We start from the raw sequence: 17902 nt of genomic DNA on the forward strand, positions 1-17902 counted from the left end.
AGTCTATTTAAGTGTGAAAATTCACACTTAGAGAAGACAATTTTTTTTTTTTTTAGTGAGGCACTTACTAAACCAAGCAAGACACTAGGGCTCACTACAAGTGTGAAGGTTAATGATTCTGTCTTCTACTCTTTACAGTTTCTCTCTTCTGCTTTCTCTTTCCATTTTAAATAGGCTTTCTGAGCCACCATGCAGATAAATATCACCACCAGCGCAAAGCTGGGAAGGAAAGCAGAAGCTGGGGACAGGGCAAGGAGTTGGTCTCCACTAGCAGAGCCCACAGAGAGAGTGAGAACAAGAGTCAGCCTCAGAATGGCCAGGCAGGGAACAAACAGGGGCCCACTGGCCCAGGAAAGAAGCCCCCAGAAAATGGACCGGAAGCCAGGCAAAGAGGCAACTTAACAGGCCAGGAATGGTGAGCTGGCCTTGCCGACAAAAGGATCCATACACTTCTGGGTCCAGAACTATAATTCAGGCAGGCTGATCTCAAATAGGAAATTGGGAAGCTCTTTGGGTGGAGAGTGCAGGCTCACCCAGGCAACACCTGAGCAGCAATGATACCTGCAGGTACTGTGTGTTGAGCACTGAGCACGGGCCATATGCTGTGCTAAGAGCTTTATGTCTCATGGTCATCCTTATGAGCTAGTCATGGATGTTCTCTTTCTCCTTCTTTTGGGTCTTGGTTGAATGCCCCCTTCCTCACCCCCTTTCAAGAAAGCCTTGGCCAGGAAACTTTCTTTGGCCAATTATCATAAGTCAAATAGATGCACCACTTCTGGATAGAAGTACTGAAAGGCATTAGATGATTCACCAGCTTCCCTTCAGCTGACTTGACAATCATGAAAACAAGTATCAGGATGGAGCTCCCAGCAGGCCAGGCAACTAAGATGTGGAAAATACCCTGCTGCTATGGATTGGATGTCTGGATGCTTATGCCCCTCTCCACCCCAGCCGAATTCACGTGTTGAAACCCAATCCTCAATATGCTGGCATTTGGAGGTGGGGCCTTTGGGAGGTGATCAGGTAATAAGGCTGGAGTCCACATGAACAAGATAGTCTTCAGAGAGCTCCCCCATCACCACCACCACCACCACCACCACCACCACGTGAGGACTCAGCAAAAAGACGGCTATCTATGAACCAGGAAGCAGGCCCTACCAGACACCAAAACTGCCTGTGCCTTGATCTTGGACTTCCCAGCTTCCAGAACTGTGAGAAATAAATGTTTAAAAGCCACCCAGTCTGTTATAGCAGATCGAACTAAGACACCTGCCAACCTGCACAGGTGAGAAGAGTGAAGAAAAATTTCTTTTCTAGTACTTACTGAGCCCCTGCCATAAGGGGACTGTGCATCACTGGAGTATAGGCATGGACTGTCTCCTTGAATCACCCAGTAAACCTGCAACTCCTTATGGAGGATTGTGAATGTACATCCTGTACATTGTGGGTCCTTTGCCCAGGCCTATCTAACCAGAGCCCCACTCTTAACCACACTGTGGCAAAAGCTAACTGAACAAGCAGGAGAGAAAATAAGACATCCCCATCTCCATAAACAGCATCAGGAACTTCTACACACACACAACTGGCATCAGGCCAGGCGACTTAGCAGAGTAGCCACTGCAACTCTCCAACTTTGTGGGGAAAAAAAAAATGTCAATCAAGGCATATACCACCAAAGGACACCAGCCTAATGTTACACCGTCCTCTGGGATAGCCAAACTGTATTAAATGGTGACTCTCAAAGTGATCCAGCCCCAGGGAGGGCTGACAGAGCAGAGTGGGTTAGAGTTGAAAAAGTGGCCCCATGCTCCTCTTCTTTGCTAGATCATAACCTTCACTTTTACATTATACCTAAAGTAAATATGGGATCCTACAGAGAATAAGATTTCCATTGTTTCCCAAACCTAATGCTTTCTAAAGCCATAGGCGTTATGAGGCAGAAAAGGAGGCGAAAGATTCTATGAACCAAGACACTATTTGCAGCTAATAAGACAACATTCTACGCAGGGCCCAGAAATTTTACTTTTTCCTGAAATTTACAAGTAGAGTTCAAAATCTAGAATTCATGGTATAAACATAAATTCCTTGTATCTTCTAATCATGACTTAAGAACGGGAGAATTCCCTCACATACATTTATTTCTTAATGGGTATTCATCTTAAGTATCAACCAACCAATGACAGGAATCATATTTAAAGATGGGTTGAATGTATTCCAATCCTTAATCATTCAATTCATGTCACTTTTCTCTTGTCCAATCTGGGGATTAGTCCTGTAGCTTTTAAACGAGAAAAGGAGAGGTAAACTATTCTCATTTTTAGCAAACTGAGTGGAAATATATTCTCTAGCTGTCACTTTACATTGTGTTATTGACTTTCAGATTAAGCAATGCCTCTGAAGTCTGGACAGAGTCCACACTCCGTTATTGGGATGACTGAATATGCGTAACATTTGAAGCCATAATTTATTTATGGCCTTAATACTAGATTGGCTTTTAAAGCATGAGCAAAATAATAGTAGGCTGGTCTCATGCATATGATCTCCATTATAGTTATTCATTTTTTAACATAATAAAAATGGTAGTCATCCATTTGATTAGACAGATCAAATGGGTCAAACTACCATATATCACCTTTGAATTTCACATGATACACTCATCCTGATCTCTGCAACATCTAAATCTGAAGGTGTCACATATGTTCAGAATGTTGCCTATCATAAAGTGAACATTACATTTTCATGCTTTGTGTGGCAATAACATACTGGGTTATATTTGTTATGGGTTTTTAGATTTCAAATATCTAATTAGAAATTAACATCAAACTACTTGAAACATCGTAGTGTAGACAACATAGGACAGATGAGCTTGAATGAAAATAAAATTACATTGTTATGCTAATTTAATTTTTCATAGCACTTTCATAAATATTATTTCACTAAAATGTTTGTAGATGTTTCAAAGGGGCAAGAGAATATCACAAAAAAAATTTCACTGGAAGCAAAGCCCCCTTTCTAACTGAAAGCAAGTGTACAAGAAAACAACAGAACAGAATACATGTTTCATGATATGTATTTGAGAAAGCAAACAAAACAGTTACTTTGATTTAAATAACAAAAGAGGTAATTTTTCAAAAAATAAGTACAAGGTTCTATTTTGGAGCATCTGAGTGAAGAAGAAAGCATAGATCCTTATGTGCAAACAACCAGATCTCACTTTCCTTGGTCTCTAACCCTCAGCAGGCACTGAGCATCCTATACTCATCCACAAAGGTGAGGCTGCCGTGGCCCACCCTGTATGACTTAATACTTTCAGTGAAAATCTAAAAGTGAGAAACCATTTAAGTATAATGTGTGCAATGTCTGTGACTCAAGGAGACATAGTCGTAAAAGGTGGCAGTATTGATTTTCAGTAATAAACGAACTAGACCAGCTAAAAGCACAAGCTGCAAATGAACACATATTCAGAGTGACACTGAAATGAAGACATACTCTATCACCATCCTAAGGGTAGACCATTCTCCCTAGTACTAATAAAACGACATCAGGAGCCAAATTACAGGAAGATGCTATTTGCCCCTCTTTAAACTAATAACCACAGGTTCCTTCGCTAATTCTGGAGCTTGCATTTTTAAACATATACTGCTGCCTTTCAAACAACTTGCATCCTAGAAATCTCCTTCAGTTACTTCTATGGTCTTAAGGATCTGAGGCATCCATTTGATATTAGGAAATTGTCTCTACACACAAGACAGCGTGCACCCCAATTCAAATCTTTAAACCTGCGCTTTCGGACTTGATCAGGCCCTAAGAGAAAAGGCAAAGACCTTCCTTTCAGACTGGGTAAGAGAAATACTCCTTTGCCCTCTTCCTCCAGGGAAGCTAGTTGCTGCTGAAATGCCCAAGAGAAGAGAAGCGCGCCGAGTCGGGGGGGGGGGGGGGGGGGGCGGGGAAGACGGGGGAGGGGTAGGTCCTTGCGGCGGTAGATGTGTGAGTTCCAGAAGTTCTTTCTATCATAATTGGCGATGTGACCCAAATACAAGGAAACCTCCACATTCCATTAACAGACTCAATTTGGATTATGCAGCTCCGCGGAAAGAAACGGCATTTTCTCTGTAGCTAGCTGTGTTGCCCTCCTGATAACTCTCTTAGTTTCATGTTAACATTTGGTTAAGGAGATGCTGATGGGTCAGATTTGACACTGTGAATCCACTAAACGCCGTTTTACAGGGACTTTTTCTCTCCTGAATGGCGAGCCCTAGGGTCTCGGCCCCAGCGCCAATAACGTTTCCGGCGAAACACGCACTCTTTGGGAGAGGGGGTCCCCGCTCGCCAGCCCCCACCCTCCAGCGGCGGGTCCCGGGAGCAGGGAGACCTGCTCTTCCTTTCTCTGTTTCTCCTTGCAATGTGCAAACCCCTCCCTAGCTGGGCGCAAGTAGAGAGGACCGCCACCTGCTCATCCCAGAGGATACGCTGCAGAAAACTCGAATGGATCGTGCGCGGACACAGGCTGGACACCAGCGGCGACAACTTTACGGATTTGTTAATGTTAGTTCTGGACCGGGTAAAATAGCCCCAAAGACGCGAGCAAACGCCCCTCTAAAACCCACTACCGTGCAACGCCGGCTCCTTGGAGCCACGCTGGGGCAGTTCCCCTTCTTGCTCACCCCACAAACGCACTGCGAATGACCCCCAGCAGTGGAAGCCCGGGGAGGTCAAGGTGTGCTGGGCCAGGCAGTGCGGAAGGGAACAACCCCGCCCCGCCCCTCCCCTCCCCTTTCCTCCCCTCCCCTCTCCTCCCCTCCCCTCCCTGCAGCCCGCTCCTTCCCGGCAGGAAAGTGCTGGAGAGGCCCCGGGCGGGCGTAGGACCCGGACGCCCCGGCCCCAAGCCGGGCCGCCGGCGGGGTCCCCGCGCCCGGCCCCGGGGCGCGCGTGTGGCAGGTGCAGGGCCGCGGTCGGGGGACCGAGCCGCGCTTACGTGCTCCAGCTTGTCTTTCCTCCGGAGCCAGACGCTGGCGCTGTAGTCCTGCTGCTTGACGCTGCTGTAGAAGTTCGCGCCCACTCGGGTCAGGCTCGGCGAGGGCTCCTTGGGGCGGCTTTTCAGCCTCACCTGCTCAAAGCCCTCGTGGGGGGAGGCCGAGAGCCACTCGTGCTGCCGGATCTCCATCCTGACATGACCAGGCGGCGGCCGGCGCGCAGCGAGCTCGGGATGGGCGTGCGAGAAGCCGGCCGGGGCTGAGGGAGGAGCGAGCGGGCGCGGGCAGGGCGCGGGGAGCCGAGCGCGGGCAGGGCGGGGTGAAGCGGGCGGGGAGGGAGAGGGAGGAGAAGGAAAGGAGGGGAGGAGGGAGAGGAGAAAGATGGGGCAGGAGGGAGGCCGCGAGCTAGGCGTAGGCGCGAGGTGCGGGTGGCTGCGGTCCCGGGCGGGCGCTCAGCACGCCGACCCCCTGCTGAGTGCGGTGGGAGGGGGCGGGGGAGGGGGGAGGGGCTGCGCGCGCCTGCAGGTTGGCGCAGTGAGGAGGCAGAGGGCTGCGAGTCCGCCAGCCGCCCCTCCCCGCGCGCCTAGGCCGGCGGCGGCCGGGCGGCGGACCTGCCTTCCGCAGCCTTCCCTCAGCCGGGCTCCGAGTCTTCCCCTCGCATTTTTACTTGAAAGCGAAGAGCAGCTGGAGAAGTCGGCGCTGGCTCCGCGCCCCCTCCCTCCTTGGCATCACCCCGCCTTTCCCCCACTCGCCGCCCCCGACCTCTGCCTCCCCTCTTTCTCAAAGTTCAGTAACTTCCAGCCTCAGGAGCCCATTTGTCCCACCCGTGGGGGACTCCGACCAGAGGGTGACCAGCAACCCCAGAAAATGGCCCCAAGGACGAGTGTCTTCTTGAGCCTCGCACGCTTTCCTTTGGAGGGTGTAGTGATGCAGACCCTCCCGGTGCGGTAGCCCAGCGGCGGAGCGTAGCTCCCAGCAGCCTCGCCCCTCGGATCCTGGGAGGGCGATTCCGGACCCCTTCTGCAAATACTCCGCCTCCGCTCCGTTCTGAAGGCTTCTGGGGCCCGAGAGCCGTGCGGTTCTCTTCTTGGTTCCGGGCTCGCAGGGCCAGGTTTTACATCCCCAAAGCTTTTTTACCCGGGCTTTCCCTCCCAGTCCCAGACTTAAGACAGGCTGCCTCGACGATTTTTTAGAAATAAGGCGGCATATTAATAATTAAATCTTAAATCTCTTTATCTTTTTCTTTTTTTGAAATCAACGTTTTTCAAAACATTCTTTGGTTTTCCAAAAAGCTGAATAACAACTAGTGTTAAGGATTTCTCAGGTCCATTTAAAATCTTGTTAAATGTTTGAAAGCTAGAGAAGTGTAATGGAGTGTTTAAAGGGAGCCACAAGATGGTAAACTGAACTCTCTAGCCCTTGGCAGAACTGTTCCCCAGAACTGTCCACCTTACATTTTAGTTTCAAAGAAAGACATTCTGGGTTGGAATTTGATGAAGTTCTGTGAGGGCAAGGATTGTGTATCATACCCTTTTAGAGTCTCCATGTGAGAGGATGGTATTGTAATAATAGTTGAAATAGAATCCTATGAGCAGTCAATTTGAGGATGAAGCAACTACATATAAACAACACACACAATTCTTGGTTATTCTAAATCGGTTTTCTTAGGAGCTGAATTGCATTGTGTAATGTGTACCCCAGTCTGTGGGTTGTCTCTAAATCTCACAGTTATTTTGCAAGACACAGGTTATTCACCCCATTTTCCTGGTGAGGGAAGGAACTGAGACTCAGGCATGAATCACACTTCAAAGCAAGGATTTGAACCATGATTAAAAGGCTGCCAACGCTATACATTCCACTGTCTTGTCTCTCATATTTTGCTATTACAATTTAGCTTTCACTGCTTTTGCTTTTTAAAGTATAAACATACAATTTAAATGATTACAAGTATATATATATATATATATATATATCTTTTGTAATATTGGTGTTAGAAAAACCAGACTGCCCTTCTGCAAAGGCTACCTCTGCTTTTTGCTCTATAAGATTACACTGTAGGTCATGTGATATAGCCAAACCTTGGCAAGTGACAGATTTCCAATTCAGAGTACTAATGAAATGTTCCAGTGTAGTAGAATTTAAACAAATGGTTTCCATATCAAGTCAGGTTTTCATATTGAATAGATTTTTTTCTTTACTATACCTTTTTAGGGGAAAACACTGTAGATACTACTATCATTATTTTTTAAAGGAATAGACTGGTAGTATATGTGTTACAGGCAAACTACTGAATTGAGCATTATAATCACTTCATAGATAATGTTTTTATGATCAGAAATATCAGGCAAAGCATAGATTTTGTACTGTTTCATATTTAATCTATTTAGTATACAGTGCCAGACATCAAAATGGATTCAACAATTTTACATAAACCCGGGTGCAATCATATTCACAGTTTTTTTCTCTCTCTTGGATCCCTGTCCAAATTCGTTGATTATGAAATTCATATGGAATTTTCTGGTGGACCTTCAAAAGAGAATTTTACATGAAACTGAACTCAATTCAAACTGTTGTAGAGAAGATAATATTTCTGAAGGTGGCCAATTACAATATGATAATCTTACACTAAAAAATATTATTGAAATGTATAAATATTATTGAATTTATAATTAACTCCCATAGCACTTTTTCCTATACATTTTCATAGCTCTTATATGTTCTTAAGGCAGCATAGATGTTATGATTATCTATCCTATTAGTACATTGGCTTCTTTGGGAACTGGGACCACACCTGATCCTTTACAGTGCTAAATGGTTTTCGTTTGATTTCAATAGGCTTCAAGTTTATCTAATAAATGGAGATTAATCATTACTACCTCAAATGATTGCTACAGGGATAAAATTATATAATACATAAGAAAACACTGTATAAAGTATAGAGTACTATGTTATTGTTATTAGAACATTAAGCCACAGGAATGTTCCTTGTGTTATTCTAATGATGTTATTCATTTTCATTGGCAGTTTATCAATTAACCTTGATTGCTTCTAATTAATCATAGAAACTGCACTCAGCAACAAATTTGCGTCTCATTAATGTTTATATTTATTCTATAAATACTTTACTTGGTATTGGTAAAGTCACTACTGGTATTTTACATAATACTTTCACACTGTATAGAATTTTCAAGTAAAACATATGTGAGCCATCAACATCTATTGATTTCAAACTTAGACTTAGATACCATTGGCCAGAAATTGTTAACATTGTCTGAATTAAGGCTAGAGTAGGCTGAAAGTGTCAAAAAGTAACAGAGAGTATTTTATTAAGCCTTTCATAACAATAATAATACGTTACATTTCCATAATATTTACATTTGTAGCATGTTTTCATACCCTTTATCATGTTTACTTCATGGAAAAATTATCTGAAAGTAGTCTTGGTAATTGCTAACATCTCCGTTTTTTGAAAGGAGGAAACTGAAGCTCATGGAGATTAAATGACCTGCTCAAAGCCATGTATCTAATAAATCAGAATCTGGGCTACAAGCTGTGTTCATTGACTCTAAATAAAGGATTTTTTTTTTAACCACATAAGATCAAAATATCTCAAATGAATACTCCTTAGTACTTAACGTTTTACTTTTTATGTGTTTATTTTTACTAAGTATTACCAGGTTTTATTAAAGGTTTATTACTGATGGAAAAAATCATTTCAATAATTAGACCTTCCTTGGTAGCGTGCATTATGTCCTCACTAATTACCCTCACACTATGAAAGATCATATTAAAACATTGACCCAAGAGAAACTCTATTCTTTGTTGTCAAGTTGATCCAGCAGCTTAAGATTGCGTCACTTTTTTTAAAAAGGCTTTATTTTTTAGAGTAGTTTTAGGTTCTTAGCAAAATTTAGGGGAAAATACAGAAATTTCCCAAATCTACCTGCTCTGCACATGTACAGCCTCCCTCATTATCAACATCACTCACCAGAATGGTACATTTGTTACAACTGATGAACCTACATTGATACATCGTAATCACCCAAAGTCCATAGTTTACCTTAGGGTTTGCTCTTGGTATTGTACATTCTGTGAGTTTGGACAAATGTATAAAGACATTATGCATCATTACAGTGTCACAGAATATTTTCAGGGCCCTAAAAATCCTCAGTGCTCCACCTATTCTCCTCCCCCCACAACCCACCCCCATGTAATTAGCCATGTAGTTGTTATTGATTAGTTATAAAATGACAATGAGGATTTTTTAAATGTTAAGTTAAATTATTAACAAAGTGTATTTATCTGCATACAAACTTCTTTTAGACTAACAGTTCTCTTTTTTTTTTCAGTGCCTACTTTGCTGGTCACTGTCATCAAAGGTATTATATCATTTGTTTCTCACAAAAACCCTGCAAAGTAAACATAACCATTCCCATGTTTCAGATGAGGAAACAAAGACTCAGGAAGATTAACTTGCCCAGGAGACACAGCTAACAAGAGACAACACTATGGCTGAAACTCAAGGGTGGCTCAACTCTCAGTACCGTCTCGCAACACAAACCTGTCTGGTCTTGCTTGGGCTCCTGGCATCTCTGCTGGGCTGAGAGCCCCATAGAGAGCTGGAAAGAAGCTGGTGAGTAGTGGGAGAAGTTGACTAGCCTCCAGGATGAGACCCTAGTAGAATGAGTTTATACTGTTAGAGGCTCACATCTTATTCACACAAGGAGAACCAAATCAGATACCTCTGTGATATTTCTGAGGGTTAAAAACATTGGTTCTATTGCCAACTCAGTTGAAAACCAACCAATAGTGAGACTTAATCAAAATGCTTTGCCTAATTGGATCTGTCAAGTTGCTGTGGTTTAATCACAAAGTTGGCCTTTGCAGTGAGCACAGACAGATAAATCATATCAACACGTCTGATTGGCTGTGTCACAAAGAATTAGCCAATGTCTATACTGAGAAAAAAGTAAAGAGGATAGTTGAAAAGATTAACTGGATGCTTAGTACAACTAAAAGCTTCTGGGAGGAAAAAAAATCTGAATTATCCTAATTCATAGTGTGGATGGATTAAATCAATCAGACAATTGCTTAAATTGCCACTTCATTTGGCCTTCATGCCTACAGCCACTGAACAGTGAATTAACATTTCAAAATCACCCTGACAGTCTAAATTAAATTATAAGTACCTGGGACAGTCTTTTATATGTCTCTTATGGTATCCAGTATAAAGTATGTCCAACTCAACAGTAAAAAAGGAAATATCTGATCATAATGTAAGTTACACCATAACTCTCACTCATTCCTAGAATCTCAAAACTAAAATCTAACCTTAAATAAAGTGATGTGAGAATGACGTATATTTACTGAATCTGGGCACCCATGAAGAATGTACTTTATATGGTTTCTTATATTTTTATTCCACCCTGGTAGTGATCATAGCTTTCTTTTACTTTTTGTTCTTTATAGGAACCCATTGTTATTGACATCAATAATATGGAATTAGTAAATGTCATAAAAGTATTTAGACACCTCTGACATTCCCCACTTGTTCATCTGTGCTAAAAAGGAATTTACTGGCTTCATAGATATTCAGTATTCCTGGCAATTAGAGTAGTTTTTTTCTGTAGTATATCACTTAAACAAATATATGCTGATGTGTACCATCTCAATGCTTGTCCAAGTTCACTGTTGATAGCTTCTGTACATTATGCAATATCTTTTGAAGGTAAAATGTAACATATTCAGTACCCAACAATGAAATTCAGAAAACTTGGAGCTAAATTTTATGCTCAGTTGCTGGAGCTTTTGTTGGTCTTAGGTTTTCTAAGCCTGTGATGTCCTTCTCCCACTCCTTATTATGTGGTTCTAGTTCTTTGCCCTTGTTTTAATGATGTTATCTTTCTAATCTTTGTTTTTTTGCAAATGACTTTGTTAAACGTAGGCAGAGAATAAATAATAGATGAAGAATTAGTTAATTTGTCATGAACCAAGACTGCCTGTCAACATGTCAGTCTGATGGATTGGTTTCAAGTTGTAAAAACTATTAAGGTGATATACAAAGATGGACAGTGCACATTAAATATCTTTCATTTCCCTCTTTGAACATTTCTATTCTAGTTATGCTCAAGTCACCCCAGTTCTTTCCAAAATTGCATTCATTTTAGCAATTTATGTATACTAGACCATGGAGACACAAGATAAAACAAAACAACATTAAAAATTATTTAAGCTTCATCTGGTTGGAGAAGCAGACAGGTGAATGTTATAACACAGCTACAGGTGCAGGGGAACCAGGAGAAGGATGAACTGGAGAAAATGACCCAAAACAGTATGGAGGTTCCTTAAAAAACTAAAAATAGAACCATCATACGACCCAGCGATCCCACTACTGGGCATATACCCTGAGAAAACCATAATTCAAAAAGAGTCATGTACCACAATGTTCATTGCAGCTCTATTTACAATAGCCAGGACATGGAAGCAACCTAAGTGTCCATCGACAGATGAATGGTTAAAGAAGATGTGGCACATATATACAATAGAATATTACTCAGCCATAAAAGGAAATGAAATTGAGTTATTTGCAGTGAGGTGGATGCACCTAGAGTCTGTCATACAGAGCAAAGTAAGTCAGAAAGAGAAAAACAAATACCGTATGCTAACACATATATATGTAATCTAAAAAAAAAAAAATGGTTATGAAGAACCTAGGGGCAGGACAGGAATAAAGACGCAGACGTAGAGAAAGGACTTGAGGACACAGGAAGGGGAAGGGGAAGCTGGGACGAAGTGAGAGATTGGCATGGACATATATACACTACCAAATGTAAAATAGATAGCTAGTGGGAAGAAGCCTCATAGCACAGGGAGATCAGCTCGGTGCTTTGTGTCCACCTAAAGGGGTGGGATAGGGAGAGTGGGAGGGAGATGCAAGGAGGAGGAGATATGGGGATATATGTATACATATAGCTGATTCACTTTGTTTTTCGGCAGCAACTAACACAACATTGTAAAGCAATTATACTCCAAAAAAGATGTTAAAAAAAATTTAAAAATAAGATTCTAAAAAGAAAATGTGGTTACACATTTAGATGATCTTAGCAGGGAGATATAGTTTGGCTTTGCTGAATTGAACTCAGAATTTCAACTTGACAAACATGTATTGAATTTCTAGTGTGTACTTAGAGTTTGGTAACCATCATGAGCATTCAAAATTTGGAGAAATCATAAGTCCTAATGTAAATGAACTTACAATCTTAAAAATAGACAAACTCTAATGAAACCACAGGTAACATGAGATTACGATCAAATGTTAAGAAATGATCAAATGTCAAGAAATAAAATACTAAATCAGTAGTTTCCAATGAGGCATTGAAAAATACACATTCCCAGAGTTTTTATGCTGTTGAAGAATAAACATTCCCAGAGTTTGTGGTATATAACTTGGATGAAAAGGTTTGGAAACCTTGGTTTGGAAAATCCAGTAGGTTGTAGGTAGGAAGCTGGTTCTTACTGTTGTTTAACAGAGTTAAACATAAAATAAAAAGGTCTGATTAGAAGAGAGATACTAATTTATTTGATATAGCTAAGGTGTTACTGTGGAATAGGTGCATGTTCAGGATATCTTCTGAAAGCTCACCAGCTGAATCTGGCACACACCTGGACTGAGGGTTATAATTCGGTTGTACTCCCAGCTTCAGAATGAAAAGGTAAGCTCTGCAGGCTTCAGTCTCTTTACTGGGAATGGATTTGTAAGGAATATGTTACACTTAACATCATAGTAACAGGTACATGCAGTTTCCTCCCTTTTAATCCTGTTACTGTTACCCAATTATTTATTTTACAAATATAGATGCATAAACTATAATTCTACTATAATAAGCCATTAGTATACTTAGGGTTATTCCAAATGATTGTTCAGCTAGAATTTTGTAGACAGAAAAAAATGAATTATGGTAAAGTATTTCCTAAAATCCTCAGTTACCCCTGAATATGTACACTTCCCAAAGTCTTGACAGAGAATCTCAAAGCCAATGTATACAGTAGGAGAGAAAGGCAATCAAAACTTTTAGGTTCTCTAAGAAGAAAGCTCCCTGGCTTACACTCATCAGACATCACAGTGTTCATCTTCCTGCAAGTGATGGATGAGGGAGGCTATAAATTCCAGCAAAGGAATAGGAAGGCCGGTGAATCCAGCGGGGAAGGAACAAGTTATAACTAGAAAACCTGGCCAAGGAGTCCCTTAGTGTGCACGAGAGACAAAAGGACTCACACATCTCCAGACCAGGAACTCAGATAGAAAAGGAGGGGAGGATAGGAAACAAGTTAACAAAATCAGGTATCAGCAGCTAGGTAAGAACCTGCATAGCAAACACAGAAGGAAAACTGATTTTGCTGATTAGTGGGTCTAGTAAATCGAATGTAAATTGTCATGAAACAGTTCAGAAAAAGACAAAATTGCAACAAGCCAGCTGGAGTTACAAAGAATCATCGCTTCTATTTACGATTTTATTATGAGAAATAAAATGGTATGTGATTTGTATAAACTCTCTTTATGATTCACCCTGTCACAGTCTTCGTATGTGAGAAGAGACAGAGCCCAACCTGAGACATCAATTTCCACACCCTCCCTATCCCAAAAGATCCTTGCCTGGATCTTTCTAAAACCACAGGAGCTCTTTATTCAGGAGGGGAGCAAGGTTTTTTTTTTGAAGTATAGTTAATTTACAATATTGTATTTGTTTCAGGTGGACAGCATAGTGAATCAGGGTTTTTTGTTCGTTTGTTTGTTTGTTTGCAGATTGTATTCCATAATAGGTTATTACAAGTTATTGGGTATAATTCCCTGTGCTATACAGTAAATCCTTGTTGCTTATCTATTTTACGTATAATAGTGTATATCTGTTATTCTCATACCCCTAATTTGTCCCTCCCCCACCCTTGGTAACCATAAATTTGTTTTCTATGCCTGTGAGTCTGTTTCTGTTTTGTATAGACATTAATTTGTAATATTTTTTAGATTCCACATATAAGTGATATCACATAGTATTTGTCTTTCTCTGTCTGACTTATTTCACTAAGCATAACATTCTCTAGGTCCATCCAAGTTGCTGCAAATGGCAATATTTCATTATTTTTATGGCTGAATACTAGTCCATTGTGTATGTGTATACACCCCATATATATATATATATATATATATATATACACACATATATACCATATGTATATATGTACACCACATCTTCTTAAGCCATTCATCAACAGATGGACACTTAAGTTGCTTTCATGTCTTGGCAATTGTAAATAGTGCTGCTATGAACATTGGGTGCATGTATCTTTTAGAATTAGTGTTTTTGTTTTTTCTGGGTATATAAGGAAGGGAGCAAGTTTGAAAGTTTACTCCATGCCAGGCACTGTGCTAAGACCTTTGTATACATTCTCGTTTAACCCTCACAGTAATTTACTATTACCTCCATTTCATATTCTAGAAACTGTGGCTTCAAGAGGTTAAGTGAAGTGCTCAAGGTCACATAAAAGTAAGTGACAGAACTTGGAATCCAACCCAGGACTGATTTTCAAAACCCAGGTTCCTAACATGTATTCTACTGTAATCATTAAATGAGTAGAAATCATCTGTGCACTTTCTCCCTGTAAAACTCAGGCTGTGGAACCATTCTTTCCTTGCTCATAGAGGACACTTCTAACATGTTTCATAGTTTACTTTTGTCATTTTTTTTTAATTTTAGGAAGATTCAGTCTGAGAATCACAGTACTCCAGTTTTGCATGCAATTGACAGATCTTCCACTCTCCCTGGAAACCTACACTTGGGTAGGGAGGCTGCTCTACCTCCTCTACCACTTGGTAACCACTGTTTGTGGCCCCTCCAGGTCAGGTGTTAGAATAAAGAATGTTGCAGGTTGGGTTCCCCAGGAGGCAGACTCTAAAATTGAGATTATTGTGCAAGGGCAGCCTTGGGGATTAACATCTGTGGAAGGGAGGGGGCAAAGGGAGAGGCCGATCAATCCCAACAAAGGCTTCAGATGACCCAATGGGGAGCTCTGGAGCTGGGGTGGCCCTTCAACTTGGCCTGAGTTGGAATAAGGGGCTGGGAATTCATTTGTACCCCATGTTGATCAGTCTTTGTATGGGCTACCCCCCTGGAAAGAGCTGTGACCTTGGGCAAGGCAGCTTCTTCGGCTGAGGTAATCCCCAAAGAAAGCTGACAGCTGAGGGCCATCTTCAGGTAGCACTCCTGAAAGCTGAGAGAATAAGCCTTTCTTTTCTGAAGAGGGTCTCTATGGCATACCACAGCATCCACTACAGGGAACAATGGTAAGAGGGAAGGAACATCTTCCTGGCCAGATGGTTATCTGGCCCTGATGCTCCTTGTGTGTAGCAGATACCAATGCTGATTGTTTTCCTCTCATGGGGGAAATTTGGAGGGTTCTTTGAAGGTCTTCTTGTCACTAAGGATCTCTCTCCTGCAGTTCTTATGTTGGTGATGAACACTCAGGGGAGCTGCTTAAAACTTCCCTCTGAGCCCCCTTCCATCCTGGCTTCCTCGGGTCCATCCTCTGCTGGGTCATTTCACCTCCCAAGCAGGCTTCTTGGGCAGAGTGTTCAAAGATGACCAATGCCAGAAAAGCCTCTTCCATTAGCTCATAAAATCAGACATCCTTGTCCCTCCACTCCAGACATGTAGAACTTTTCAGTGTAGCCCTGACCTTGTGTTCTTCAAGAGGAAGACATGACTTTCCATTTGTAGACTTTCCCAGGAAGGGATTGGGTACTAGGTCCATTGTCCCCCCAGCCCCAGGGATCACCCCTCAAGTTCCCAAACTGGTTCTCTGAAGACCCCTCACTTGACTTGAGGTGGCTGGAGAAAACATCCCTTCCCTGATAAATCCTCACCACCTGGCTTCTTTAACCTGTCAATGAATTTTCTGCCTTTTCAAGTCTAGTTTAGAAATAGATGATGGGCTAATCTAGAAGAATCATTTTTGAAGTCGGCTGTTGCAAGGCTGGTCTAGCACCTTAGGAGTCCTTGGCCTCTATGGCATTACTCTTTTTTTAATTCTTTATTTTTATTTATTTATTTATTCATTTATTTATTTTGTGTTTTGGCCGCGCTGTGTAGCATGCAGGAGGGTTCCCTGAACAGGGATCGAACCCGGGCCTCTGCAGTGAAAGTATGAATCCTAACCACTAGGCCACCAGGGAACTCCCTTTGGCATTATTCTTAATCAATATCTTTGTTGATATTCGGAGACATTAAGACAACCTTTAGCATGCAGTCTCATTAGACTGCCTTTCACTTTTCTGCCCAGGGCCTGAAAACCCTCTTTGGTTCTAATGCAAGGAGGAGAATTTAAAGGTCATCCATAGGAAGGAGGGAAGGAAGGCGGATATCATGGTGAGTAACTAGGGAAAATACATCCCCAACAAGCAGATTTTTCTCCCAAGTGCTGTCCCTACCAAGAGGGATGTTATATGCCATGACCAATAGGATCCTGACAAAATAAATGATAAGGCATGACCCAAGTGCTCCATGCTGAATGTAGTACCATGTCATCACTTATTTAACTTAGAATGAACCCCAGCTGTCAAAAATTGTCCCAAACTGCTTAAGCACAGACCTGACAGAAGTTCCTGCAAGCATCACACTCCAGCCAACTACTGGACTTACTACTGGGTTTGGGAATTAATTCCTATCTAATCTTTATTTAATGTATCTCTAATAATGTCACATTTTTATGACCCATTTATGAATCAATACAGAAAAAAAAAGTGTCAGTGTCTATTTTTCTAACAAATTATGTCCAAATGTTTTGATAGTGATGTTTTCAGCTTAACAAAATGAGGAGCTTGGACTTTATGTGGCAAAAATATGTATGCTACCATATAAGTCCAGCTCCATTCTCCTCCAATGTCTCCTTTGGGAATGAACCTGGTTGTGTTCTCACTTTTCATTTGAATCCACCAAGGAATGCTTCCATTTTCTAGCCATGAAATGCTTGATCCCAGAAATCTTGTGTGATGCCATGCGAAAGGTGACATCCACGCAGGCATCCCTTATGGTGAGGCAGACAGAGACAGAGAACCCATCTATTCTGCAATAAGATGAACAGGGATGTGCCTAGGATGGGTACCACATAATCCATATGTTGAGTACTTCTATATTTCTATCCCTTCAAAATAACACTCCCTTTATTTTCACATGTCACACTTTGAAGACAAAGAGCCTGAGCAATCGCCCTGAGCAAAGATACTTATGTGTTCTTTTCACTTGATGATTTGCCCCCAACCATCTGGGCCATGCTTTCACTCTGCATTTTAAGAAGAGTTAAGATCTGCTCTGTACTTTCCCTGGTTGTGACAACCAATTTTCACAAGGTTACACAGTCCATACCAGTGCAGTATAACCAAAACCATAACCCTGTTCAGATATATAAATCTTAAAATATACTAAAAGGAGTGTCAATCCAATAACTGGTAGGGGCTTAAATAGCTTTGAATACCAAGAGCTTATTGCTATTCCTAAGAAGTACCTGAGTTTTTATAGTCTCCAGTCAATTCTAATAATTCCTCTGGGACTTAGCAGAGAATCAGTTCAGTTCTCACATTGTGAATCAGTGTGTTAAAAACACCTGAGACATTGCCCCCAGTCTTCTGGCTTAAGCAGGTGTAAAGTCAAGGAGGATTTGGGGCAACATCTTCTATATATTAGAAAAGTCCTTAAGGGGGAGAATCAAGATGGCAGAGTAGTAGGAAGTGAAACTCACCTCCTCCCACAAATACATCAAAAATACGTCTAAAAATGGAACAATTCTCACAGAACACCTACTGAACACCAGCAGAAGACCTCAAACACCTGAAAGGACAAGAAAGATCTCCATGTAACTGGTAGGATGAAAGGAAAAAG

At 41.7% G+C, this 17902-nt stretch overlaps 1 protein-coding gene across 1 annotated transcript in view; it reads right to left on the reverse strand.

Annotated features, from left to right (window-relative positions):
* The window catches only part of PLD5 (phospholipase D family member 5), a 474233-nt gene extending 469069 nt beyond the window's left edge, over window positions 1-5164 (reverse strand). The window contains exon 1 of the mRNA XM_068538505.1: window positions 4976-5164. Coding sequence (XP_068394606.1) covers window positions 4976-5164 — 189 coding nt within the window. The remainder of the gene's footprint in view (window positions 1-4975) is intronic.
* Between the last annotated feature and the right edge of the window lie 12738 nt (window positions 5165-17902).

This window comes from Eschrichtius robustus, chromosome 3 (genome assembly GCF_028021215.1).
Source record: "Eschrichtius robustus isolate mEscRob2 chromosome 3, mEscRob2.pri, whole genome shotgun sequence".
NCBI classification, from domain to species: domain Eukaryota; kingdom Metazoa; phylum Chordata; class Mammalia; order Artiodactyla; family Eschrichtiidae; genus Eschrichtius; species Eschrichtius robustus.